General features: G+C 45.0%; 1 protein-coding gene across 18 annotated transcripts in view; it reads right to left on the reverse strand.

Annotated features, from left to right (window-relative positions):
- Nucleotides 1–18,048: 18,048 nt before the first annotated feature.
- SH3KBP1 (SH3 domain containing kinase binding protein 1) overlaps nucleotides 18,049–27,171 on the reverse strand; it is a 362,174-nt gene continuing 353,051 nt past the window's right edge. For all 18 annotated transcript variants that reach the window (XM_054471141.2, XM_054471150.2, XM_054471145.2 and 15 more), the window contains 3 exons: nucleotides 24,662–24,930; nucleotides 20,356–20,419; nucleotides 18,049–19,098 (listed from right to left, as the gene is read on the reverse strand). In XM_054471141.2, the coding sequence (XP_054327116.1) occupies nucleotides 19,057–19,098; nucleotides 20,356–20,419; nucleotides 24,662–24,930 (375 nt within the window). In that variant the 3' untranslated portion in view covers nucleotides 18,049–19,056. The remainder of the gene's footprint in view (nucleotides 19,099–20,355; nucleotides 20,420–24,661; nucleotides 24,931–27,171) is intronic.

Genomic DNA, 27,171 nt, shown 5'->3' on the forward strand with positions numbered 1-27,171 from the left:
AGTCAGAATGGCTATTATTAAAAAGTCAAAAAATAACAGATGGTGGCGAGGCTGTGGAGAAAAAGAAACATTTATACACTGTTAGTGGGAGTGAAAATTAGTTCAACCATTGTGGAAGACAGTGTGGCAATTCCTCAAAGACCTTATAACAGAAATAACATTCCACCCAGCAATCCCATTACTGGGCTTATACCCAAAGGTTTTCTCTTTTTTAATAACAGCTTTATTGAGCTATAATTCACATACCATACAATTCACCCATTTAGAGTATACGATTCAATGAATGTTTTTGGTATATCCACAGAGTTGTGCAGCTATGGCCATAATGAGTTATATAAAATTTTCATCACCCCATGCCCCAGTGCAAAAAAAAAATCAGTACCCATTAGAAACCACTCTCCCTCCTTCCCAACATCCCCAGCTCTAGGTAACCATAAGTCTACCATCTCTGTAGATTTGCCTATTCTGGACATTTCATACAAATGGAATCATGCAATGTGTGGACATAGGTTTTTGAGCATATACCTAGGAGCAGGATTTCTGGGTCACATGCTAACTCTACAGTTTTTTTTAAAAAACTTTTTTATAGAGATGGGGTCTCACTATCTTGCTCAAGCTGGTCTCGAACCCCTGGCTCCTACCTCGGCCTCCCAAAGCACTGGGATTACAAGTGTGAGCCACCACACCAGGCTTAACTCTATGTTTAACCTTTGGAAAATGTCCACGGTTTTCCAAAGTGGCTGCACCATTTTCCATTCTCACCAACAAGCAGTGTTCCAATTTCCCTGCATCTTCACCAACACTTGTCATTGTTTTTGGATTATGACCATCCTAGCAGGTGTGAAATTGTACTTCATGATGGTTTTGATTTGTATTTCCCTGATGGATAATGACATTGGGCATCTTGTCATGTGTTAATTATTGGCCATTTGTATAACAACTTCTGAGTGATGTCTATTCAAATCTTTTGCCCATTTTTTAATTGGGTATTTGTCTTTTTATTATTGAGTTGTAAAAATCCTCTATATATTGTGGATAGAAGTTCCTTATCAGATATGCGATTTGCAAATATCTTCTTCCATTCTGTGAGCTGTCTTTTTACTTTCTTGAGGGTGTTCTTGGCAGCACATCACAAGCCATTTTGACACGTGCTGGATAGGACTTATAAAACATTTCAGCTTCTTTGCATGCTTCAGTACTAATACAGTCCACCTCTCACCCCCAAAGAAAGCAGAAACTATCCGTATAAATCCATGGAGAAATCCTGTCCTCGTTCCAGCCCTGGCAGAAATCACAAGCAGCTTCCATGTGCATCCTCGTCTGTGGTCAACGAATGGAAAATGGGTTCTGAGGAAATCTGTGAGAACACACAGACCAGGCTGGGAAGCAGGAAAGCTCAGAAAAACTCTCCACACCTTGTTCTAAGACATTTTTTGTATGATGCTATAAAAGGACACATGTATTCTTTGTAACCTTGTAATGCATAATAATAGTAATTTTCCTAATATGCCTGTTCATCTGGAATTATTCCAGGGACTGCCACAGCCTTCAGAAGGGCAAAGATGCCCACTTAAAATCTCTTGCCAGCATCTTGCTGTTGTCCCCATCACAATCTTCCCGAATTCCTCTCAGCTCTCACTTGGGCCCTGCTGATGGAGTGAGACCCACGGGAGCTGTGAATTCTGGCTTGAATAAGAGCTTCCTCTAAATACAAACCCTGCTGAGTAAATGCTGAGAGCGCAGCATTTACCCAGCTAACGAGCACCTTCCCTGAAGTTGGGACACACAGCCCACCTTCTCATTGTGTGTAGTAATTTGCACACCTGAAGCCTGCCCTGGCCCCTTCCCACAATGTCCTTCCTACCTCCCCCCAGCCCCACTGAGAAGAAAATTGCAAAATGCTGGATTCGTTTCTTCTGTTTAATTGAACAACTGTCTTGTTCTTACCTTTGCCTTGCCCCTTACTAAGTACATGCCCTGGAAACAACTTTGTCCTAATGTAGAGGTATCATGGAAAGCTCTTCCATATATTTAAATTTTTATTTTATTTTATTTTATTTGAGGTAGGGTCTTGCTTTGTCACCCAGGCAGGAGTGCAGTGGCGCGATCACAGCTCATTGCAGCCTCAACCTCCTGTGCTCAAACAATCCTCCTACCTCATTTTTTTATTTTTATTTTTTGTAGAGATGATGTCTCACTATGTTGCACAGACTAGTCTCCAACTCCTGGGCTCAAGCAATCCTCCTGCCTTGGCCTCTCAAAGTGTTGGGATTACAGACGTGAGCCACCATGCCTGACCTCTTCCATATATTTAGAGGAAATCCCTTTGTGACTGCTACCCACTAATTTTTTTTTTTTTTTCCCAGACAGGGCCTTGCTCTGTTGCCCAGGCTGGAGTGCAGTGGTGTGATCATGGCTTACTGCAGCCTTGACCTTCTGGGCTCAAGCAATCCTCCTGCCTCAGCCTCCCAACTACCTGGGACCACAGGTGTATGCCACCAATTAGTCTGGCTAATTGTTTCTGTAGAGATGGGTTCTTGCCATGTTGGCCAGGCTGGTCTGAAACTCTTGGGCTCAAGCAATCCTCCTACCTCCGCCTCCCATAGTGCTGGGATTACAGTTGTGAGCTGCTGTGCCTGGCCACACCCACTGGTTCCAATTTAATTCTTCTTCCACGGGCATCTGTCCAAGAATTCTCCTTAAGTCTTCTCTTTTGCAGGTGATACCCCACCTCCCAGGCCCTTCGATCATTTCTCCATGGCATCATTTCCAGACTACTCTCCACCCTGATGATCCTCTCCTAGAGGATTCCATATTTGTCTCTATTGTTGTTTTGTGTATGTAAAAGACTTTTTTAATTAAAATGTTTTCTTTTGAGATAATTATAGATTCACATGCAATTATAAGAAATAAAACAGAGACATGTAGTGTACCCTTGACCCAGTTTGCCCCAATGTTAACATCTTGTTGTATACTATCATAACCGAGACACTGACCTTGATACAATCAAAATACAAAACAGGGCTGGGCACGGTGGCTCACACCTGTAATCCTAGCACTTTGGGAGGCTGAGATGGGCAGATCACCTGAGGTCAGGAGTTCAAGACCAGCCGGGCCAACATGCTGAAACCCCATCTCTACTAAAAGTACAAAAATTAGCCGGGCGTGGTGGCATGTGCCTGTAGTCCCAGCTACTCAAGGGGCTGAGGCATGAGAATTGCTTGAACCCGGAAGACAGAGGTTGCAGTGAGCTGAGATCATGCCACTGCACTCCAGCCTGGGTGATGGAGTGAGACTGTGTCTCAAAAAAAAAAAAATATATATATATATATGTGTGTGTGTGTGTGTGTGTGTGTATGTATGTATATATAACAGCTCCCTCACCACAAGGATTGGTTCTGTCACCCTTTGATAGCCACACCCATCACCCTTCTCAACCCCCATCCCTAACTGCTGGCAAGCACTCATCTCTTCTTCCCCACTTGCCCCCTGTGACGGAGTCTTGCTCTGTCGCCCAGGCTGGAGTATAGTGGCACGATCTCGGCTCACTGCAAGCTCCACATCCCGGGTTCTAGCAATTCTCCTGCCTCAGCCTCCCGAGTAGCTAGGATTACAGGCGCCTGCCACCACATCTGGCTAATTTTTGTATTTTTAGTAGAAATGGGGTTTCACCGTGTTGGCCAGGCTGGTCTCAAACTCCTGACCTCAAGTGATCCACCCGCCTTGGCCTCCCAAAGTGCTGGGATTACAGGCACCCAGCCACATAACATTTTTGAAGTGACAAAATTATAGAAATGAAAAAGAGGGCCAGGAGCACTGGCTCATGCCTGTAATCCCAGCACTTTGGGAGGCCGAGATGGGCGAATCACTAGGTCAGGAGTTCAAGACCAGCCTGGCCAACACGGTGAAATCCCGTCTCTACTAAAAATACAAAAATTAGCTGGGCATGGTGGCACACACCTGTAGTCCCAGCTACTCGGGGGGCTGAGGCAGAAGAATTGCTTGAACCCGGGAGGCGGAGGTTGCAGTGAGCCGAGATTGTGCCACTGCACTCCAGCCTGGGCAACAGAGCAAGACTCCAGCCTGGGCAACAGAGCAAGACTCCATCTCAAACAAACAAAAAGTTATGTAAATGGAATCATACCACATGTAACATTTTGAAATTCTTTTTTCATTCAGCATCATTCCTTGGGATTCATCCAAGTTGTTGCATGTATCCATAGTCCATTCCATTTATCGCTGAGTACTATTCCATGGCATGGATATACCACAGTTTCTTTAACCATTCACTATTTGAAGGACATCTTGGTTGTTTCCAGTTTTTGCCTATTATAAATAAAGCTGCTATAAACTTTCATGTACCAGTTTTTGTTGTTGTTGTTGTTGTTTCTTTGAAATGGAGTCTCGCTCTGTCACCCAGGCTGGAGTGCAGTGATGCAATCTCGGCCCACTGCAACCTCCACCTCCCAGGTTCAAGCAATTCTCCTGCCTCAGCCTCCCGAGTAGCTGGGACTACAGGCGTGTGTCACCACACCTGGCTAATTTTTGTATTTTTAGTAGACATGGGGTTTCACAATGTTGGCCAGGCTGGTCTCAAACTCCTGTCCTCAAGTGACCTGCCCACCTTGGCCTCCCAAAGTGCTGGGATTACAGGCATGAGCCACCATGCCTGCCCCCACTCTTTTTTTTTTTTTTTTTTTTTTTTTTTTTTTACAGAGTCTCACTCTGTCACCCAGGCTGGAGTGCAATTTCAGTTCACTGCAACCTCCAACTCCCAGGTTCAAGTGATTCTCTTGCCTCAGCCACTGTGTAGCTGGGACTACAGGCACCCACCACCACACCCTGCTAATTTTTGTATTTTTAGTAGAGACGGGGTTTTGCCATGTTGCCCAGGCTGGTCTTGAACTCCTGGCCTCAAGTGATCTGCCAGCCTCAACCTCCCAAAGTATTGGGATTGCAGGCGTGAGCCACCATGCCCAGCCATCTTGTGCTCATTTTCTAGTTGGATTTTTTTTTTTAACTCTTTAGTTTGTGTGTTCTTTGTATACTCTAGATACTAATCCTTTGGTGGATATGTGGTTTGCAAATATTTTCTCCCAGTCTGTAGCTTGTCTTCTCATCCTCTTAACAAGAACTGTCACAGACAGAACAAAAGTTTTTAATCTTGATGAGGTCCAATTTATCAATTTTTTTCCATTTACGGATTGTGCTTTTGGTTCCAAATTTAAAAACTTTTTGCATAGCACTAGGGCCTGAAGATTTTTGCCTATGTTTCGTTCTAAAAAATTTTATAGTTTCACTTTTACATGTAAGTCCATGATCCATTTTGAGGTAATTTTTGTATAAGATGTGAGATTTAGGTTGAGGTTTACTTTTTTGCCTGTGGATGTTCAAGTGCTTCAGCACCATTTGATGAAAAGCTTGTCCTTCCTTCACTGAATTGCCCCTTTGTCAAAAATCAGTTGTGCATGTGTATGAGTCTATTTCTGGGTTCTCTATTGCATTGACCTATCTGTCTATCCCACCACTATTACCACACTGTCTTCATTAGTGAAGCTATATAGTAGCTCTTAATACTGGGTAGAAGGATTCCTCCTTTACTTTTTTTCCAGGATTGTTTTAGCTATACTTGCATCTAGGTTCATGAGAAATATCGATCTGTAATTTTGTTTTATTTTTTTTGGTACTGCCTTTGCCTTGTTTGGATATCAGGGTAATACTAGCCTCATAAAATATCTTGCAAACTATTCTGTTATCTTCTATCTTCTGGAAAAGATTGTGTAAAATTGGTGTCACTTCTTCCAATGTTTGATAGAATTCTCCAGTGAGGTCACTGAGACTTGGAGATTTGCTTTTCAGGGTGTTTTAATTACAAGTTCAATTTTTTCTAATGGTTATGTAACTATTCAGATTGTCTATTCTATCTTGGTTGAGTTTTGGCCTATGTTTTTCCATATACATTTCAGAATAGGCTTGCCTATGTCTACAAAAAACGTTTCTAGGATTTTGATAGGAATTATATTAAACCCAATAGATCAATTCAGAGAGAATAAACATCTTTATTATGTTGAATCTTCCAAATTATGAGCACTGTATGACTCTCCATTTATTTAGATGTTATTTGATTTCTTTCATTAGAATTTTTTAATTTTCAGCATACAGATCCTGTACACATTTTGTCAAATTTATACCCAAGAATTAAATTTTCTTTAGCATGATTGTAGATGGTATGATGTTTAATTTCAGGCTTCACATGTTCATTGTTAGTATGTGGAAATGCAACTTTTTGCATGAATTTGTATTACACAACCTTGCTGAGCTCACTTATTAGTTCAAGAGATTTTTGTTTTCTTGAAATTTTCTATTTAGACAATCATGTAATCTGCAAGAGAGAGTTTTCTCTCTCTCTCTTTTTTTCTTTTTTTGTTGCCTTATTACTGTGGCTAGAACTTGCAGTACTATGTTGAAAAAGAGCAGTGAGAGTGGGCATCCTTGCTTGATCTTAGGGGAAAAACATTCAGCTCTTTCACCGTAAGGATGATGTTAGCTGTAAGATTTTTGTAGGTGCTGTTCCTTCTGTTCCTAATTTGCTGAGAGTCTTTATTGTGCATGGGTATTGCATTTTTTTGCAAATGCTTTTTATGTATCAACTGATAGGACCATATGATTTTTTCTCTTTAGCCTATTGATATGGTGGATTACACTGACTTTCAAATGTTGAGCCAACCTTGCATTCTTGGAATAAATCCCACTTAGTTGTGGTGTGTCATTTTTTTTACGCATTGCTGAATGTGATATGCTAATATTTTATTGAAGATATTTGCATCTAGGTTCATGAGAAATATTGATCTGTAGTTTTGTTTTCATTTTTTTTTGTATTGCCTTTGCCTTGTTTGTATATCGGGGTAATACTAGCCTCATAAAATAGCTTGGGAACTATTCTGTTGTCTTCTCTCTTCTGGAAGAGACTGGGTAAAATTGGTGTCACTTCTTCAAATGTTTGGTAGAATTCTCCAGTGAAGTCATTGAGACTTGGAGATTTCTTTTTCAGGGTGTGTTAATTACAAGTTCAATTTTTTCTAATGGTTATATAACTATTCAGATTGTCTATTCTATCTTGGTTAAGTTTTGATAATTTGTGGTTTTCAAGGAATTGGTCCATTTGTTCTAAGATGTTGATGTCATAAAGATGCCCAAGATGTCATAAAGTTGTTCTTATTTACTATACTTTTAATGGCTGCCTTCTCTCTTTTTATCTTTTTCAGTTTTGCTATCTATCCAAGTAAATGTAAATATTCAAGTCTACTGATGAGCCCATCAATGATAGTCTTCATTTCAGTTACTGTGTTTTTTATTTCTAGCCATTTGATTCTTATAGTTCCCATCTCTGCTGAAATTACCTATCCGATTTTGCATGATGTCTACTTAGGTTGTGAGAGACTTTAACATAGTAATCAGGCTGGTCATGGTGACTCACACCTGTAATCACAGCACTTTGGGAGGCTGAGGCAGGCGGATCACTTGAGCTCAGGAGTTCGAGACCAGCCTGGGCAACATGGCAAAACCCCATCTCTACAAAAAAATACAAAAAATTAGCTGGCTGTGGTGATGCATGCCTGTAGTCCCAGCTACTTGGGAGGCTGAGGCAGGAGGATCACTTGAGTCCAGGAGGTTGAGGCTGCAGTGAGCTGTGATCACACCACTGCACTCCAGGGTGGGCTACAGAGTGAGACTATATATAAAAAAAAAAAAAAACTAAAACCATAGTAATCATAATTATTTAAAATTCCTGCCTGTAATCCCAGCACTTTGGGAGGCTGAGGCAGGCACATCACCTGAGGTCAGGAGTTCGAGACTAGCCTGGCCAATATGGTGAAACCCTGTCTCTACTAAAAATACAAACAAAAAATTAGCCAGGCATGATGGCATGCACCTTTAGTCCCAGCTACTCGGGAGGCTGAGGCAGGAGAATTGCTTGAACCTGGGAGGAGGCAGAGATTGCAGTGAGCCGAGATCACGTCATTGCACTCCAGCCTGGGTGACAGAGCAAGACTTCGTCTAAAAATAAATAAAATAAAATAAAATTCTCTCTCTGATACTTTAATAGCAATGCCATGTCTAAGTCTGAATCTGATCACTTGTCTCTTCAGAATGCTTTTTCTTTCCTTTTGGCATGCCTTGTAATTTTTTGTTGAAAGGTGGACATTGTATATAGGGCAGCAGATACTAACATAATAAACCTTTAGTGTGGGACTTTATGTTGATCTGGCCAGGAGTTGGGCTGTGTTGAGATCTGTTTTCCTATGAACATTACAAACTTCAGATTCCTCTAGTGATCTTTTTTTGTCCCCCACCCCTCTTGGCTTTGGGGCTTCCCTTTATGCTGCTCCCCAAAGTCTGTCTCTTGCAGTCTTCCCTGCTATTGTTATTCCTGAAGGCTTGTTAGCATGCTGTTGGGGGATGGATTCTCTAATATTCTAAACTTCAGTCTTTGGAGTGCACAGCGGGCTTGCGTCTCAGGTGTAACTTTCACAGTTGTTTCTGTTTCTCCTCCAGGGATAGAGCTCCCTCCCATTCCCTTCTCCCAGCTGCAGTGGGTATCTATGAGTGTTTTCAGTCTATAGACTTGAAGCCCTTTGCTCTGAAGATTGAATTGTTTTTAGTTGAGATGAAGAGCTAGAGTTGAGTGCAGTTCCCTCCCCTAGTTGCAATGGTAATTCACCAGGGCCCTCGGACCATGTCTTTCCCCATGCAGAATAGCCTTTTGTTCCTTAAGGGAGAAGGGTCTGAGTAGATTTCTCAGTGGTTCCTGAGCCAGCACCATGAGTTTTCTCTGGATTTCCCCTGATCTTCCTTGTGAGAACCAGGTGGGGTTCCTGGAGGAAAAGCCTGCAGAAGGATGAGAGTCTTTCTTAGGAGCTGCACACTCTCAAGCTAGCCCACAGTTGGCTTCCAGAAATTGGTCAAATTTTCTGGCCTGACCTTTCTACCTAGTTCTATGGCATCTGGTGGCTTCTGCCCTTGGTAACCAAATGCTCAGATCCTGTGTCTTGCAGGAAGTGCCTCTCCTCTTTTTTTTTTTTTTTTTTTTTTTTTTTGACACAGGGTCTTGCTCTGTCACCCAGGCTGAACTGCAGTAGTGCGATCACGGCTCACTGCAGCCTCAAGGCTCAAGTGATCCTCCTGCAACAGTCTCCCAAGTAGCTGGGACCACAGGCAGGCAACACTACACCTGGCTATTTTTTGTCCTTTTTGTAGAGACGGGGCCTTGACATGTTGCCTAGGCTGGTCTTGAACTCATGGGCTCAAGCAATCCTCCCGCCTCGGCCTCCCAAACTGCTGGGATTACAAGTGTGAGCCACCACACCTGGCCCAGATTTTCAAATGGCCATTTGCTCTTTGAACTTAGTTCTCTATTAATTTCCAGTCTGTCCAGATTTTTTCTTGTTGTTAGCACAGGAAGGGATTTCTTGCAGCTCTTCCATATCTCTGAGCTGAAACTGGAAGTCCTATCTATTCAACCATATTTGATCTAAAAAATTGTTAGTTTCATATGTTTCAACCAAATAGACTATGGCATTATTTATGAGTAGTGCACCTTGTTTTGCTTCAGCCAAGGACAACTAGAGATTTCTGGAAAAGATTGCTGTCAGCTACTCTACACACAACTCACTGGGAATGAGTTGATCCCCCCATGATGGTGGTCTTCAAACTTATGCGTGCATCAGAATTACTGAGAGGACTTGTTAAAACACAGATTGTTGGGTTGCTTTCCAGAATTTCTGGTTCAGTAAGTCTGGGACAGGGTGCAAGAATTTTCATTTCTACCAAGTTCCCCAGTGGTGATACTAATGCTGTTCTTTTGGGGATCACATTCTAAGAACCACTGCTCTATGGCTCTTCCTAGAAGCCCAGTGCTTATCTACATATCCCACTTATTCATCACTTTGAGGACAGATGGTTTGCCCTGAGAGGGAGCAATTAGGTTCTCAGCTGACCTCAGAGAAGCATCAAGAGTCAGCAAAGAATTCCCTTTTTTTTTTGAGACAGAGTCTTGCCATCACCCAGGCTGGAGTGCAGTGGCATGATCTCAGCTTACTGCAACATCCGCCTCCCAAGTTCAGGTGATTCTCATGCCTCAGCCTCCTGAGTAGCTGGAATTACAGGTGTGTGCCACCACGCCGGGCTAATTTTTGTATTTTTTAGTAGAGACAGGCCTTGTTGGCCAGGCTGGTCTCAAACTCCTGACCTCAAGCAATCCACTCGCCTCAGCCTCTCAAAGAGCTGGGATTACAGGCATGTGCCACCATGCCCAGCTAATTTTTCTATTTTTAGGAAAGATGGGGTTTCACCACATTGGCCAGGCTGGTCTCAAACTCCTGGCCTCAAGTGATCCACCTGCCTCAGCCTCCCAAAGTGCTGTGATTACAGGCGTGAGCCACCATTTTCAGCCCAGAATTCATTTTTTTTTTCCTCCAGAATGAGTATAGGAAAAAATAAAACTTTACTTTCTAAAACAGAGGTAGCCACAGGTTTCTAAGTAGTGACTGGACGTCTTAGAGAAAATGGTGTTCAGATGACATGAACTTGGTTTTGAGAACCACGGTAATGCAAGAAGCACTCTCATTAGGGTCTGGGTGTTGGCTGAGACTCATATAGAAGTAAAGTGCTCTGAAGGCTTTCTTTGTATCTGTTTCTTTTGCTGTGGAGCTTCCCTACTGCCCCAGTTTTGTGCTAAAGTTTTAGTAAAGATCCAACTGGGCTGCTCAAATGTATAGAATACATTGCATTTGACATCAGTCACAATTACCAATTCATCTATTCAGTCAACTACATATCAAGTGATTACTATTAATATATATCTGTCAATGTTTTAGGTGCTGGGGATACAGCAGTGACAGAAAAGTCACTATCCTCAGAGTGGTTTCATTCTAAGGGAGGGGAGATTGAAAACAGAAACAAAGCAAGCAAGGGAAAATAAATGAAGGAGGTATTGATATGGGGACTCTGGGGGTGGGTCAAGGCTAAAGTTGCTCTTTTATTTAGAGGGGTAGGGAGGGCCTCTCTGATGAGGTGACATTGGAGCAGTGACCAATCCGGAAAAAAGAGATCCAGACCTGACCCCCATCAGGATTTAGGCAAATGCAACTTTAAGGAAACATGGGTGGTTAGTCACTTGTATATGCTAATGTTAATAATTAACTAAGTTTATAATTGGGCAAAAATGATTTTTGCTAAAAATATCAGGCAACTTATACTCATGTTCCACATTTTGGAATTATCTTAAGGATAGGTCAGAAATGTGGACATAGGCCAGGTGGTGGCCTGTAATCCCAGCACTTTGGGAGGCCAAGGCGGGTGGATTGCTTGAGCTCAGGAGTTCAAGAGCAGCCTGGGCAACATGGTGAAATCCTGTCTCTACCAAAAATACACACACACACACACAGACAAATGTAGCCGGGCGTGGTGGCGTGCATCTGTGGTCTCAGCTACTTAGGACGCTGAGGAGGGAGGATCCCTTGAGCTCAGGGGATGGAGGTTGCAGTGAGCCGAGATAGCACCACTGCATGCACTCCAGCCTGGGTGACAGAGTGAGACCCCATCTCAAAAAATAAATAAATAAATAAATAAAAGAAAAAAGAAAAAAGAAATGTGGACATAGATTGATGTGTAAAGAAGTCCATGACAACTTTATTTTAAAAAGAAAAAAATTAAGTTCGTGAGAAATGTGCTTCTCTCCGTGACCTTCCCTCCCTCAGGGCTCCAGTGGGCGTGTCTCCTCTGTCACGCCAAAGCTCTGGGGGCTTTTCTGTGTGGTTGTGTTTTGTACTGAGGAAGACTTGCCTGTTTACCTGCCTACTTCTGCCCATTTGACAACCGAGCTCCTTCAGGGCAGGGACTCTGTCGCATTCAGCGCCTCTCATGGCATCTGGCACATCACCATAAGCACCCTATATGTGTTAAATAAGAGATTGGTCAAATGCTTTCTGGAATATTTACAGATGGAATACTATGCAGCCATTACAAATTGTTTTCACAAAAAAAGACAAAAAATGATATTAAGTATAAAAAGCAGACTATAAAACTATAAATACAGAATGACCTTCTTATCAGAGACCAAAATTAAAGGCTGTTTCCGAGAATGTCTGTCTTCTCTTTATATTTTGTATTTTCTACTTTGGGCATAAATATTCACTTCATATTCAGAAAAAAAAGTTATCTAAAAATTCTCAAGGTGACTTTGTTCTACATTTGAGCCTACAGTGACCACTCTGGTGCTCTAAACATTTTTTTTTGTTTTTGGCGGTGGTGGGGACACGGTCTCACTCTCTCACCTACGCTGGAGTGCAGTGGTGCAAACACAGCTCACTGCAGTCTCAACCTCCTGGGCTTAAGTGATCCTCCTGTTCAGCCTCCTGAGTAGCTGGGACTTCAGGCACGCACCACCAAGCCTGGCAAATTTTCGTTTTTTTTTTTTTTTTTTGTACAGATGGGGTCTCCGTATGTTGCCCAGACTGGTACTGAACTCCTGAGCTCAAGCAATCCACCTCCCTTGGCCTCCCAAAATTCTAGGATTACAGGCGTGAGCCACCGTGCCCGGCCTAAACTTTTTTTTTTTTTTTTTTTTGGGAGAGAGTCTCACTCTGTTGCCCAGGCTGGAGTGCAGTGGCACCATCTCAGCTCACTGCAACCTCTGCCTCCCACGTTCAAGCAATTCTCCTGCCTCAGCTTCCCAAGTAGCTGGGATTATAGGCACCCACCACCACGCCTGGCTAATTTTTGTATTTTTAGTAGAGACAGGGTTTCACCATGTTGGTCAGGCTGGTCTCGAACTCCTGACCTCAGGTGGTCTGCCTGCCTCAGCCTCCCAAAGTGCTGGGATTACCGGCGTGAGCCACCGTGCCCAGCCTGGCCTAAACATTTTTAAGACATGGAAGAGTCATTGGTGGCACTTTCATCGACAGGCCCATCCTCAGCATGTGAAGTGTCCTCAATTACCCTGAAAGTTGTCACCCTCAGCTGTACCGTTTTGTCTTCCTCATCACCCCTCCCAGATTATCAGCACCACACGCGTCCCTATCAAAGCAGATTAGTTCTACCTTCAGGCCTGAAGCTTCCTCTGAGAATTCCTCTTTCAATTCATGTCCTTCTCCTCCTTCCAGATTCACTTCCTCCAAGAAGACTGCCCTGATTGAGAACAAAGAACATTTTCTGAGAGCTGCCTTGGGACAACAGCAGGGAAATGAGCAGGCATTTCATACAGGCATCCGTTTACTCCCTATTCATCTATTTCCCTTCGGCATTCAAGGGCAGAGCTTCAGCCCCGGCCAAATTCTTGGTTTTCTCAGACTGAGTCTAAGAAATATTCATGAAGCTTGAAAAGAATCTGCTGTATGTCTCCTAAGACATCTCTGTTTTCTTTTTTTTTTTTTGAGACAGGGTTTCACTCTAGTCACCCAGGCTGAGGTGCAGTGGCGCAATCTCGGCTCACTGCAACCTCCACCTCCCAGATTCAAGCAATTCTCGTGCTTCAGCCTCCCACATAGCTGGGATTATAGGCGTGCACCACCACATCCGGCTAATTTTTTGTATTTTAGTAGAGACAGGGTTTTACCATGTTGGCCAGGCTGGTCTCGAACTCCTGAGCTCAGGCAATCCGCCCACCTTGGCCTCCCAAAGTGCTGAGATTATAGGCATGAGTCACCTCTCCTGGCCAGACATCTCTGTTTTTCTTTGGGGGAAATAACCTTGGAAATGTTATTGATTTCTTCATGTTTTTTCATTTGGTTTCAGGATGGCTTTTACCAGCTGGGTTAGTTTAAAAATTGGTTTGTAAATCCCTTAAAACTTTTATTTTTATTTATTTTTTTGAGACAGAGTATCACTCTGTCACCAAGCTGGAGTGCAGTGGCGTGATCTTGGCTCACTGCAACCTCCCCCTCCCAAGTTTAAGTGATTCTCCTGCCTCAGCCTCCCGAGTAGCTGGGACTACAGGCGTGCGCCACCACGCCCAGCTAATTTTTTTTTTTTTTTTTGTATTTTTAGTAGAGACAGAGTTTCACTATGTTGGTCAGGATGGTCTCAATCTCTTTGACCTCATGATCCGCCCACCTCAGCCTCCCAAAGTGCTGGGATTACAGCCACCATGCCCGGCCCCTTTTTTTTTTTTTGAGATGGAGCTTCGCTCTTGTTGCTCAGGCTGGAGTGCAGTGGCGTGATCTTGGCTCACTGCAACCTCTGCCTCCTGGGTTCAAGCGATTCTCCTGTCTCAGCCTCCTGAGTAGCTATGATTACAGGCGCCCGCCACCACACCCAGCTAATTTTTGGTATTTTTAGTAGAGACTGGGTTTCACCATGTTGGCCAGGCTGGACTTGAACTCCTGACCTCAGGTGATCCGCCTGCCTCGGCCTCCCAAAGTGCTGGGATTACAGGCGTGAGCCACCGCGCCCGGCCTTTTTTTTTTTTTTTTTTTTTTTTAAATTAATAGAAGCTATTATGAAAATTTGCATTTCCAGGGCACCTTCCCATCAAAGAGCTCAAAGCTTGCAAACAAATCTTAGCTTTCTGGAGAACTGGTAATATCCTATGGGGTGGGTGGGAACAGGGAGCATTCAAGACTAAAATGACATTGTTACATACTTATCTGCATAATTTAATTAAACTTGTTGCCACTTAAAGAGAACAGCTCCATGAAGCTGTTTTGCCAGGAATTCAGTTTTTTTATTTTTGTTTTTGTTTTCTTTTTCCTCAGAAAATTCTAGCTACAACCTACTACATCACCTTGTTCTGTTGTTTGGTTGAAATAAGTTATCACCTACTGCTCCAACAAGAAAAAAGGAAGAGCCTATTTTATTGCCAATTCCAAATTCACAAACACAATGAACACCCCGTCATTTGTGGGAAGGGGCTGCCCCCACAGCCACTTCGATTTGGGATCAATTCAAAAGACATGAAATAGGCCGGGTGCGGTGGCTCACGCCTGTAATCCCAGCACTTTGGGAGGTCGAGGCAGGCAGATTACCTGAGGTCAGGAGTTCGAGACCAGCCTGGCCAACATAGTGAAACCCCATCTCTACTAAAAATACAAAAATTAGCTGGGCATGGTGGTGGGCGCCTGTAGTCCCAGCTACTCGGGAGACTGAGGTGGGAGAATCACTTGCACCCAGGAGGCGGAGATTGCAGTGAGCCAAGATTGCACCACTGTACTCCAGCCTGAGTGACAGAGTGAGACTCCACTTCAAAAAAAAAAAAAAAAAAAAGGGGCATAAAGTAAAACCACCATGCGGGAACCTGTACTGACTTCATGGATTCTTCTCAGTTGCACAGGCTGCCTCTGCTCCACATGTTGGGAACCAAGCCTTGGTGACCCTAGGAACAGGACTAGGAGTGACAGGAAAAGTTCATCCCCTTAAGAGACCTGGTCCCTGCCTGTCCTTACACCACTGATATTTATTTCTGGCTTGGCCATTGTGCTCCTTCACTCGTGCTAATTTTGGGCACAGCATCTTCTTCCCTGGGCTTAGGTCCTAAGTGCCAAGGCTTCCCTCTGTCGGATGCCACAATCAGTCACGCTGAATGCTGGTCACCACGCATGCGTGCTTTGTTACGGTTCTCGTTTGTACAAAACCAAAGAGGGAAGCTTTCACCAAGCCCCCTTGGTGCCAAAACATCTCGATGTTAATTTGTGCTAAAATAACTAGAGGACTAAAACCTAATCTCATACCACAAAAAGGAGACCAGGATGACCTCGCGTTACAATACAAAGGCCTTTGTGGGACCTGGGGATTATTTTTATACAGACCATGGCGACTTTGAGCAATAAATTATACATCCTGCAGTTTTCCCATCAAGGAGCGGGTTATGAAAGGAAAGAAAACCCTGCCACTAATAAGCAAAGACACGTGTGAGGATACAGGATGTCCTTATGGAAGAAAACAAATCATGTACTTGAGTGTGCCACCTAGAGGACTGTGTGTGAATAAAAGTGGCTTGGCCAGGTGCGGTGGCTCATGCCTGTAATCCCAGCACTTTGGGAGGCCAAGGTGGGCAGATCATCTGAGGTCAGGAGTTCGAGACCAGCCTGGCCAACATGGCAAAACCTCGTCTCTCCTAAAAATACAAAAATTAGCTAGGCGCGGTGGCGGGCACCTGTAATCCCAGCTACTGGGGAGGCTGAGGCAGAAGAATCACTTGAGTCCGGGAGGCAGAGGTTGCAGTGAGCAGAGATTGCATCATCACACTCCAGCCTGGGTGACAGAGTGAGACTCTGTCTCAAAAAAAAAAAAAAAAAAAAAAAAAAGTGGCTTTATACAGTTATTTGAATAATGATGACTTAAAAATTTTTACACTAAAGAAGAATTTATACCTAACTGGCATTTTCTGATTAGATATGAGTATAAAACTGAACAATTTAAAAAATAGAATTCACAGGCACAGATTTCACAGATTATTTCTGTTCACTTGGGAAAGATGGGGGAGAGGCACTATATTCCATGTCTTCTAAAGATATTTCTATAAGAGAAATCAAATTGTATAAAGTGGAGAAAAATGGTATTCCAAAAAAAAAAAAATCATTCCTCTTGGACCATGACAACTTTGAACAAAACTATTCTCACAAAATTTCATTTTAATCATCTTCTTTACAAAGCACAATACTTAAGACTTTTCTAAATACAACTTTATAAAATGAAGCAAAAAAATAATCTCCATAGATGCCTGATCGAGTCCATGCTGAATGCAAAATAATTTTTTTTTTTTTTCAAAGGTGATACTTCCAAGCTTTTCAACGCTCTCGATGGGTCCATTTTGTAAAGAGTAAAGATGGTGGCAGTTTGGGTAGCGGCTCGTCCAGTTCCTTGACGCAGAATCCTCTTGCTGGGTAGCCCGAGGGGCAGCAATGAAGCTAGACATACCAACTTCTCCTTCCAGAATCACTTCTCCCTCTCCTTATACAAAGGAAGCCAATGGCCTCTATGAGGGGGAAGACATCAGCTCTCTACATTCCATGTTGCCAGTGCTCCATGAGGGTGTTCCAACCTCTCAATTTAATCAACAATCCTACTCTGTATACACATTATATAAAACTATATAATTAGGGATTTTCATAAGTAGATGAGAAATTTGAACATCAAAGAATCCAATCTGCATTCTTAGATCATTAGGTGGTGGGGAATCTCTGGAATCTTCAAGTTTAACGCAGAAATGCTTATAACTGTCAACGGGTACAGGGATGTTTTACACTGCTCTTGGGAACTTGGCACTCCTGACCCCAAGCACACTGAACCCAAGGCTGCTGAAAAGGCAATATATCCAGGGATGGGAATGGAGGGTATGAGGTTTCCTTCCTTATACACTCCCTTCCCTTAATTATGCCCCCACCCAGGAAGACCAAGGTGTTTGGGCTCTTTAAATACTTGGAGGGAAATAACAGCCTCAAGTAGCAAGGATGAGCACATAGGTAAGAGGAAGGCAGGGGGAGGGAGGGAGGAAGGAAGAGAAAGGAAGAGACATTTATTTGTAATACTATCAATGATCAATAATGTGATTTTTTTTTTGCATCACTTCTTCAGTATTATCAACTCTCATTCTTTGTGGCTGTGCAAATCTATTAATGTCTAGTAGTTTCACTATTAAACTCAGGAAATAGACAAAGCAGCTTTTCAGAAACACATCCAACATCTTCAGGGGCCGTTAAGGGACCACCCCCTCCACCCCTACCCCTGAACAGTCTCGCAATACAGTAGGCCCCTCATTTTCAGCTAAGGATGAGAAAACAGTTACATAGTCTAAGGCTGAACTGTTCATGTACTACAAAGATAAAGCGGACAGGCAAACATCAGTTTCCTTGGGAAAGAAAAAGCAACTCCATAAATGCAAGAAAGGTCCAATGGCTACACTTGAACATGACCGTCCTCCCATTCTCTTGGACCTGAGGAAGGGGTTACAAGTGAGCAAGGCAAATGACATTATGTGAATACAGTTTAAACGATAACACACACGGGTAACCCAGTGCAGGAAATAATACAACTTTCCCTCCCTTGTTTTCATTTGCATTTTACTTTTATTTATTTTTGCTTTAATAATGCATATTCTGTTCACGCAAAAGGTGCAAAGGACAGAAAGCAGGGGTTTAACTTGGCTGATGAAAAATCAAGCAGGATGACATTTCTAGTTTCATGAACAACCTAAAACTAGGAGAAATATAAAAGTCACAGCTGGTACCACAGAGCACGCCCAACTTCACAGCTGTCTCCTCTTAGGACCTTTGGCTAGGGTAAGAGAAGCTTTGAAGACAGTGGCCTCTAGTGGACTTGGATAAGTGGCAGATTTTTTTTTAATTTTTATTTTTTAATTTTTTTGAATCATGGTAGCTGCATCACAAAAGCTCCAATCAAGAGGGTGGTAAAAAGAAGGCACAGATCATCGCAAATACCAGATTTTCTCTTTCTCTTTTTGTAAATATACCATCATATATAAGCTAAAATTTCTCTTAGGGTGGTGGGGTTTGCTGGCAGGGGAAGGGACAGGTTGAACCTACAATTGCATATGTAATAGAATCCTAATGGGGGGACAAAGAGCGAGGCAGCTCTCAGCCTGAAGCAAAAGAAAAGGACACTCGCTTCTGACTACGTGTAGTACAAACACCAGGGAAGTCTGTGACAAAACACGATTAAAAAATCATAAAATTATAAAGCTTGTAAACGAATAATCTGAAATTACATTTTATTAATGGAAAATATCATCAAAATAGTACCACTATGGACTAAACTGCCTGAGTTTTCATTTCGCATTGAGATCTCAGAGTAGAAAAGCCTTTAGCACAATTTTGCTCTGTGTAAGTCACAACGAGTGCCAGCCCCAGGACTAAACCCTGGGGAAGATTCTCCTCTTGGATGGAATTTGTGTTGTGCTATCAAGACTTTTGTGCTAATCTTTCAAACAGGGACATTTTGAGGCAAACCTTTAATCTTTTGGCACAAGATTATTTTGGCTGGGGCAGAAAATTTGAGTCTCGGACTCAGGATGAATAATGTGACATTTCATTGATCAAGTATTCATTTTGATTGTAGAGCTTTCTTTATGTCGTTCACTTCCATCTAGAAAGAGAAAAATAAGAATGGAACAAAGTCATAATGAATCGGCTGGTTTTATAGAAGCTGAAAGATTATCAACCTGGTCGACTGAAAGAAAACAATCAATCTGACAATTTTAAAGGTGACATGACATCTGAATGGACAATCAATAGCAATGCCAGAAGTAACATCAACACAGAACAGGCACACAGACACGAGGCACTAGGAAATGGTGCACATTTTGATTCTCAGGCTGCCAGGCTGCAAAGTTTGTCAAAAGCAGCAATAATTCCAGTTTCTTAGCCAGAGGGTAGAGCAGGCGGTCCTAACAGGCTGGGCCATCTGGCAGTGTTGGAAGGCAGCTGTGGTTGGCTCAAGGGGGTGTCTGTCAGCACCCCCAAAATGATGGCAAGCAGCTACCTATCCTTTGTTAAGCAGCATGGGTCCCCATCACCACAAGGGCGCCAACTGGATGAAAGCTGAAAGTCTACCTTCGGTCAATCAGAACTCCCACGCATTCTCTGCCATTTGGTAACAGCAGTGTCGAATCAGAGGCTGCAGGGGACAGAGCTCTAACGCCCTGGCAGGAGAGAAATGGCCATCACTGAAAAATCAAGAGCAAATGCCCCCAAATGTGGACAGCTGTGGCCCCTGGAGCCATAGTTACCACATATAATGAGGCCTCTTGGAAATGGAGGTGGGAGAGGGGCTTTTCGCAGAGATGTTTAAGATAAATTCCAGGCTGGGTGCCGTGGCTCACACCTGTAATCCCAGCACTTTGGGAGGCTGAGGCAGGCGGATCACCCGAGGTCAGGAGATGGAGACCATCCTGGCTAACACGGTGAAACCCCGTCTCTACTAAAAATACAAAAAAAATTAGCCGGGTGTGGTGGCACGTGCCTGTAGTCCCAGCTAATCGGGAGTCTGAGGCAGGAGAATCGCTTGAACCTGGGAGGCGGAGGTTGCGGTGAGCCAAGATCGCACCAGTGCACTCCAGCCTGGGTCACAGCGCGAGACTCCGTCTCAAAAAGAAAAAAAAAAAAAAGATAAATTCCAAATGAGAAACCCAATTTGGGGCACATTTCCTAATGTTTCCCTTCCCCAAGACTTCCTGGGGAAACGATATGTAGTAAGCCCATACGAGTCTAAGAATATGGTCACAGGAAATGTATCCAGATCTGCAGAGAGGTGACAATCATTTATTTTTGAAATAAAAGCCCTGACAATGTCCTGCCCCACTGAGCCTAGGACTCACGGGCAGCAGAACCCAAAGGGACTCACCTGCAACCGAAGCCGGATTTTCTTCTCTTCATCCAACTCAGACAATAACTGTTTAATCTCTCGTCTGAAAAGCAAATGGCAATGAAATTAACCAAAATCCCAGACTTCCCTCATCAGAGATCAGAAACCTCTTATTATCACTACAAAATCCATCTGATCCTTTTTTACAAAGAAACTGTAGACAAAACATCATTATTTTCTTTGCATTGTTACTGCTTAAAATTTGTTTCAGACAGAAAGGCTCACCATTATTCTGGGGCCCCTAAAATATGTAGCCAGCAACTGGTGGGTGTGGAAGTGACCTTTGAAATCCCTTAGTCCAAACTTCTCCCAAAAGGAGAAGATGGGGAAACTGAGGCCCAGCGTGGTGGCCTGACTTGCCCAATTACTAGACTTCACGTAACCTGTCAGAATATGACAGGTTCATATTCTGTCATCCTCCCCATAACCATTCCTTTATTACAAAATCACTGGGCTTTAAATGTACTTATTGTAATTTTTTTTTTTTTTTGAGACAAGGTCTTGCTCTATTGTTCAGGCTGAAGCGCAGTGGCAGGATCACGGCTCACTGCAGCCTCAACCTCCCAAACTCAAGCGATCCTCCTGCCTCAGCCTCCTGAGTAGCTAGGACTACAAGCGCACACCACCATGCCAGGCCAATTTTTAAAATTATTTTTGTAGAGATGGGGGTCTCACTATGTTGCCCAGGCTGGTCTTGAACTCCTGGGCTCTAGCAATCCTCCTGCCTTGGCCTCCCAAAGTGCTAGGATTACAGACATGAACCACTAAGCCTAGCTCTTCTTTTTTTTTTTTTAAATATTAATCTTTATTTATTTTATTATTATTATACTTTAAGTTTTAGGGTACATGTGCACAACGTGCAGGTTTGTTACATATGTATACATGTGCCATGTCTCAAAAAAATTAATAATTTTTATTAATTAATATAAATTAATAATATTTATTTATTTTTGTTATTATTATTTTTTTGAGATGGAGTCTCACTCTGTTGCCCAGGCTGGAGTTCAGTGGGGTGATCTCGGCTCACTGCAACCTCTGCCTCCTGGGTTCAAGCGATTCTCCTGCCTCAGACTCCCAAGTAGCTGTGATTACAGGCACACACCACCATGCCTGGCTAATTTTTGTATTTTTAGTAGAGACAGGGTTTCACCATGTTGGCCAGGCTGGTCCCGAACCCCTCACCTCAGGTGATCAGCCCACCTCAGCCTCCCAAAGTACTAGGATTACAGGCATGAGCCACCGCACCTGGCCTATTTCCTTTATTTTCAATAGGGTTTTTAATTGCTGAAAGGTTACTTGTATGTTTTCATGGACTTTCACAAAATCCTACACAGTAAGTCCCAAAAACTTGGGGGTAAAATAATTGGAGTAATGGTATGGCAATCATGTCTTAGAGAAACTGGCATGACTTAGGATCCACGGCCTAATGCCCTTTCCAACATTAAAAATAATGAAGTGCACAGCACTAACCATCCCACAAAGTTAGGGCTCTATACTTAGGACACTGCAACCATCCAAACACTGGGCAGAGAGCTGTCCTCCATTTTCAGGTATCCAACACTCCATTTTACATGCATATTTTTACAGACTGGATTGGAAAATCAAGAAACAAAGATGCCTGAGACACCACAGTAAAATAAGGTGGAAGTTATATTGCATTTTCTCACTTCGGATGAGCACCATGATGGTCCCTATTCTCTGGGGCAGTGTCCCAGCTCTGCTGTCAACATACTGGGTTTATATCACAACTGATATGAACCAGTTGTGATTCATTACTGTATTTATTTAAGCGCACATCATGCACCCATATCTCAGTGGGTACTACTCAGGGATTAGGAAGGAAGAAGGTGAGACTCCAAGCAAATGCTCCAACCCCAGGAGACTGGCAGGCAAAGCCTCAAGCAGTCCAGCTGTGGGGAGTTAATTGGGGAAAGCAGGCCAAAGAAAGTCACTAAGTCTTGAACTAGTGAATTGAAAATGAGTGTAAGTCTATGAGGAGGAAGAAGCACAGGGGAATTGACAGAGAAAAGCCAGAGAAAAGCAGGGAGGTGAGAACCAGCTTACTTGGGGATAAGGAGAGCTGGCGTGGACTTGAGTTAAAGGCTAACAGGAAACTGACATGAAGAGCTAATACAAGAGACTAGTAGGGACCCACTGACCCTGGGCACGAAGGCCAGACTGACGTAGGCAGCAAAAGGCAGGCCTTGGAGGAGAGGCCACTGTGGGGTGTTGATTCAAGAGATGTTGACCGGGGAAAGACAATTCCCACCAACTATTTGCAGGCTTCACAGTGGGGGAGAAACATGGTGTGGCAGCCCCAAAGCACAGCCCATTTCAGATGTTGCAGGCACCTCTCAGAGGGTCCAAAGGGCTAAAGCCCTGAATTCAAGCCAGTCTGATGCCATGATGGTCCTGTTCAGAAGGCAAGAACCAATGCTCTGGGGTATCCTGGGGCCTCTGGGATGTCCTGTCTAGGAAAGGGACACAGGTCACCTGGACATGGATGGGGCCTTTGGGTACCCAAATGAGTAACCTCCAGAGCCAGATAGGAGCTGGGGACTTTAAGGGGTTAGAGGTAGCCTGGATGGCCCCAGGATTCCCTCTCAAGTACCATCTGTCAGTCCTGTATATTAATCTGATGGATCTCTTCCAGGCTGGGGTAAGTCCAAGAGGCTTCAATTCCCTCCCATCCTGAGTGGAACAGAACCCGCTTAGAGCCACATTGCTCAAAGCGAATTCCATGGAACCCTCATCCTAGGATGCTCTGGAAAAAAAAGGTTCTGTGATTAAGCAGGTGTGGGACACCTTGCATATGCTATCCTCTCCATCCTCCCAATGCAAAGTGAAGGCTCTTCAGAGCCCTTCAGAAAAGAAATTAAGTTTGCTTAACCCAGTTATCCCCCCAAAATGACCACAAAACACATTAGGGCCCTCAAGCCACATAGAGGGAGGCAGGTGACAGGGCTTCTGCTGACCCCAGACTGGCAGAGGGCTTCATCGGTGTAAGTCTCTGGCTGCATCTCCTGTCACCACCCCAGGCACCTCCAATCCAAGGAGGCCAGTCACCTGGGGACGCGTCGACCTCACCAGGCTGCCCCGTGTGGCCAGGAATCGACATGATGTTTTTGCTGCTGGAGTAGTGTGCTCTTGGCAATCCTAAATCATCGTTCAAAATCCTACCCAGGAAATAACTCTTTGAGATGCCTCCCCTGATTCTCTCAAGAAACAGCCAACTGATCCCTAAACTCCTCGAGCCTCAGTTTACTCAGAGCAGTGCCTCCCTACCTTTTTTTTAGACGGAGTCTCGCTCTGTCACCCATGCTGTAGGGCAGTGGCGCAATCTTGGCTCACTGCAACCTCCTCCTCCCGGGTTCAAGCAATTCTCCTGCCTCAGCCTCCCAAGTGGCTGGGATTACAGGTGCACGCCACCACGCCCAACTAATTTTTTTGTATTTTTAGTAGAGACAGGGTTTCGCCATGTTGGCCAGGCTAGTCTCAAACTCCTGACCTCAGGTGATTCACCTGCCTTGGCCTCCCAAAGTGCTGAGATTACAGGCATGAGCCACCATGCCCATTCTCTACTTCTAATCCTCCTATGGGCTTTGTCATTGCAAACCACATCCTGGATGATAATGATGTATGATACTTATTTTTGTGTCCAGGTCTTTCTCCTCATCAAAGTGCTCCTTGAGGACTAGAGATGTGGCGAGAGTGTGTGTGCAGCCACGCATGGAGAAAGACCCCCACCGTCCCGCCCCGCCCACTGCAGTCTCATGGTGAGAACATCTTACTGAGTGTAAAATCTTGGGCTTCAAGATTCCCTAGATCTTCTTCATACATTACTGGTACCTCAATGCGGGCCAACTGCTTCATCTGGCAGCTAAGTGAAGAAATTGCCATTTTTCTGTTGCAAGAGGAAAAGCTAGCTGTTGAGCTTATATAAGAAGTGGTTCATGTACATACTGTATTTTATGGGGGATTTAAATGCTTTTCTTTTTAGCAGCCTGCTGAGAGCATCAGTCCCTGCAATGGACTCATCCCTCTATGCCCCATGGCCAGCCTGTGACCTTCCTGCACACAGTAAGTCCAGCAAAAACATGCAGCATAATTTAGGTATAAATTAAGACTCTCGGGGTCTACACGCACTCCCACCATTGCTGCCACCATCACCAGGGAGACCAGGCCCACCCTCCAAGGCAGGCTGGGATCCATGCTTTCAGAACTAGGTGCTGGCCTGGCGGAGAGCAACCTGGGTGACGGCCCCCAAGAGTCCCCAGGCACTCACTTCTGCTGGTCCTTCATAGTCTCGATGATGCTCCTCAGCTCGCGGACCTGTGTCCTTAGCTCCTCCACGGCCGCCTGGCTGCTGGCCGCAGGCTCCATCTTTGGTTTTCCTTCCATGCCGAACAGAGACGGGGAGTTGGCTCTGTGTCCAGCTGTTCCCAAAGAGGATGACAGGGGGGAGGGCGCCGCTGAGGACAGAGGGGCTGGCCCACCACCACCTGCTGCCATGGTCCCCGGCTTGGGCGGCAGGGATGCTTTGTTGTCAGACACCTGTGACGAGGGAAGGCAGGGAGGGTTCAGGGCCGGGGATTTGTGTGCTGCGTCTTTGTCCTGGTTAGTCAAACTCTCCGTTAACACCACTGTCCCCGCCTCTCTCCACACACTCCATTCACTTGTTCCTTCATCCACAAGCCACCAAGGGCCTGCTTGGTACAGGCATTTCCCCCTTACTCACATGCCACCTTCTATGTATTTTAAATGTGACCTTCTTTCTGGACAGAGAGTTTCCGACTGGTTCAATATACACATTGAGATGCCCAACTACTTGCCAGGCACCACAAACTCTGAAGTGAACAAGACATTAAGGCATTCTCCTGGTCTCCAGGGAGCTCAGAACCCAGTGGGGCGCAGACAGACAGACAGACCAACGCACTGAGATGGGGGGATGACTGCACAGAGGGAGGTGAGCATACAGAGCCCCAGAAACACAGAAAAGGGGCCAGCCATCCAGACGGGCAGGCATCGCAAGCAGGTGCTGACAGTCCCATCTTGGAGGCGGACCAAGAAGTAGCCAGAGGAAAGGAGGGGCGCTTAGAGAAAGAAGCTGCAGCAGGAGGGAACACGCCAGGCAAAGGTCTAGAGACCGCAGAGCAAAATGCATTGGTGGGAAGTACTGCTAGACCATCAGAGGGGGCAAGAGAGGGCCTTGGGGGCAGAGCTAAGGCTGGGAAGTACAAGCGGCTAGGCGAAAGGGTGAGAGGAGGGCACACCGTGCTGAGGACCATGCTGGCTGCAGAAAGGCCTAAGGGTTGGCAGATCTGGAGCTGGAGAGAACTGCTGGGAGAGTCTTACACAACGTAAGCTAGAAGCGGTCAGGGTTTGACCCAGGCAGTGGCTAGGAGGATAGACACAAGACAACTTTGAGTGATGTGGCGAAGGCAATCGCAGCTGACATAGAGCACCAGGCATTGTTCCCAGTGCTGGGGGCAGGAATGGGCCAGGAGGATGGAGACCCTGCCCTCATAGAACAGACGCCTTGTGAGCAGGGAGATGTGGTTCTGGACAGGATGCAGAGGGTGGAGGAGGAAGGACAGATCAGGAACCACGGGTGTGGTGCACACACCAGGCATCGAGATTGTACCTTTCATGGGAGAAACAGCAGATTGAAGAGTCAGATAATGAGTTCCGTTTTTGACACATTGGATTTTAGGAGCCCTTAGTGACTGGGAAAGAGGGGCAGAAGAGGGGATGAAGCAGAAGACAGGCCTGGAGGAGAGTCCAGAAGGAACGAAGTGCTTGCATGCACGAGTGAAGGGTGCTGAGAGGAAAACTGGGTGGAGTCCACTTGGTGGAGCCAGGGAGACAGAAAGCTGCTCCTGGCAGATGAGCACCTGGATGGGAGGTGAAGGTGTGGCCTGTAAGTTTAGGACTCTCTTTCCAGAAACTTGGTTGAGGCAGGAAGACGGGAGAGAGAGAGCATGCTCATGTGGAAGCCTCAGGGGGAGGTGGGATCAGGGAAGGGTTCTGTTCACTTTCCAGGACTGGGGAGACCCTAAGCTGCACGATACGCTGAGAGAAAGAGCCAGCGAAGGGCCAGGCTGAAGATGGAGGAGACTGGCCGGGGAGGCCTGATGGAGAAGTGTCCTGAGGAGGCTAGGAGGGCCGAGGAAGAAGGACAGTCATGGGCGAGAGAGAAGAGGGGTGCCCAGTAGGCCCCTGGGGGAGAAGGCAGCAACAGGGGAGCTGGGAGGCAGGTGGCGAGGAGGGAAAAGAGTGGGACAGGATGTTGGGAGGCGGGGGCCATGAGCAGCAGGGCAGAAGTAGAGGCTGGTGGTGAAGCTTGGCAACGCGGCCGCGAGACTCCCTCCAGCAGCAGGTACCCAGCAGGCCACCCCAGCGCAGGAGCCAAAAGGGGCTTGGCTGGCATGGCGAGGAGGCAGAGTCTGGATTCAGGCTGTGCTAGAGGGAGAGACTGGGCAGAGAAAGCCAAAAGCAGATGGGCCATCATTCCCAGCCTCTCTGCTCGCCTTTTTTCTGCCAAGTTACCATTGAGGAAAAGCGCTCTCTGCTGCCAGGAATAGCACTCCGCCAGCCCGTGCTTTATCATTAGTAGGAGTTAGAGTAAGAGGGAAGAGGAACTGACATTTCTGGAGCAATGATCACATGCCGGACACCGGCTAGACAATTTGAACAACGATTGGTTGGCACAAGCATTTTACCAAGCAGAAAACTGAGGCTTAGAGAGGTGGCTGAGTAGTTCCCCAAGACTCATAGGTAATAACTGGCAGAACA

Source organism: Pongo pygmaeus, chromosome X (assembly GCF_028885625.2).
Source record: "Pongo pygmaeus isolate AG05252 chromosome X, NHGRI_mPonPyg2-v2.0_pri, whole genome shotgun sequence".
Classification (NCBI taxonomy): domain Eukaryota; kingdom Metazoa; phylum Chordata; class Mammalia; order Primates; family Hominidae; genus Pongo; species Pongo pygmaeus.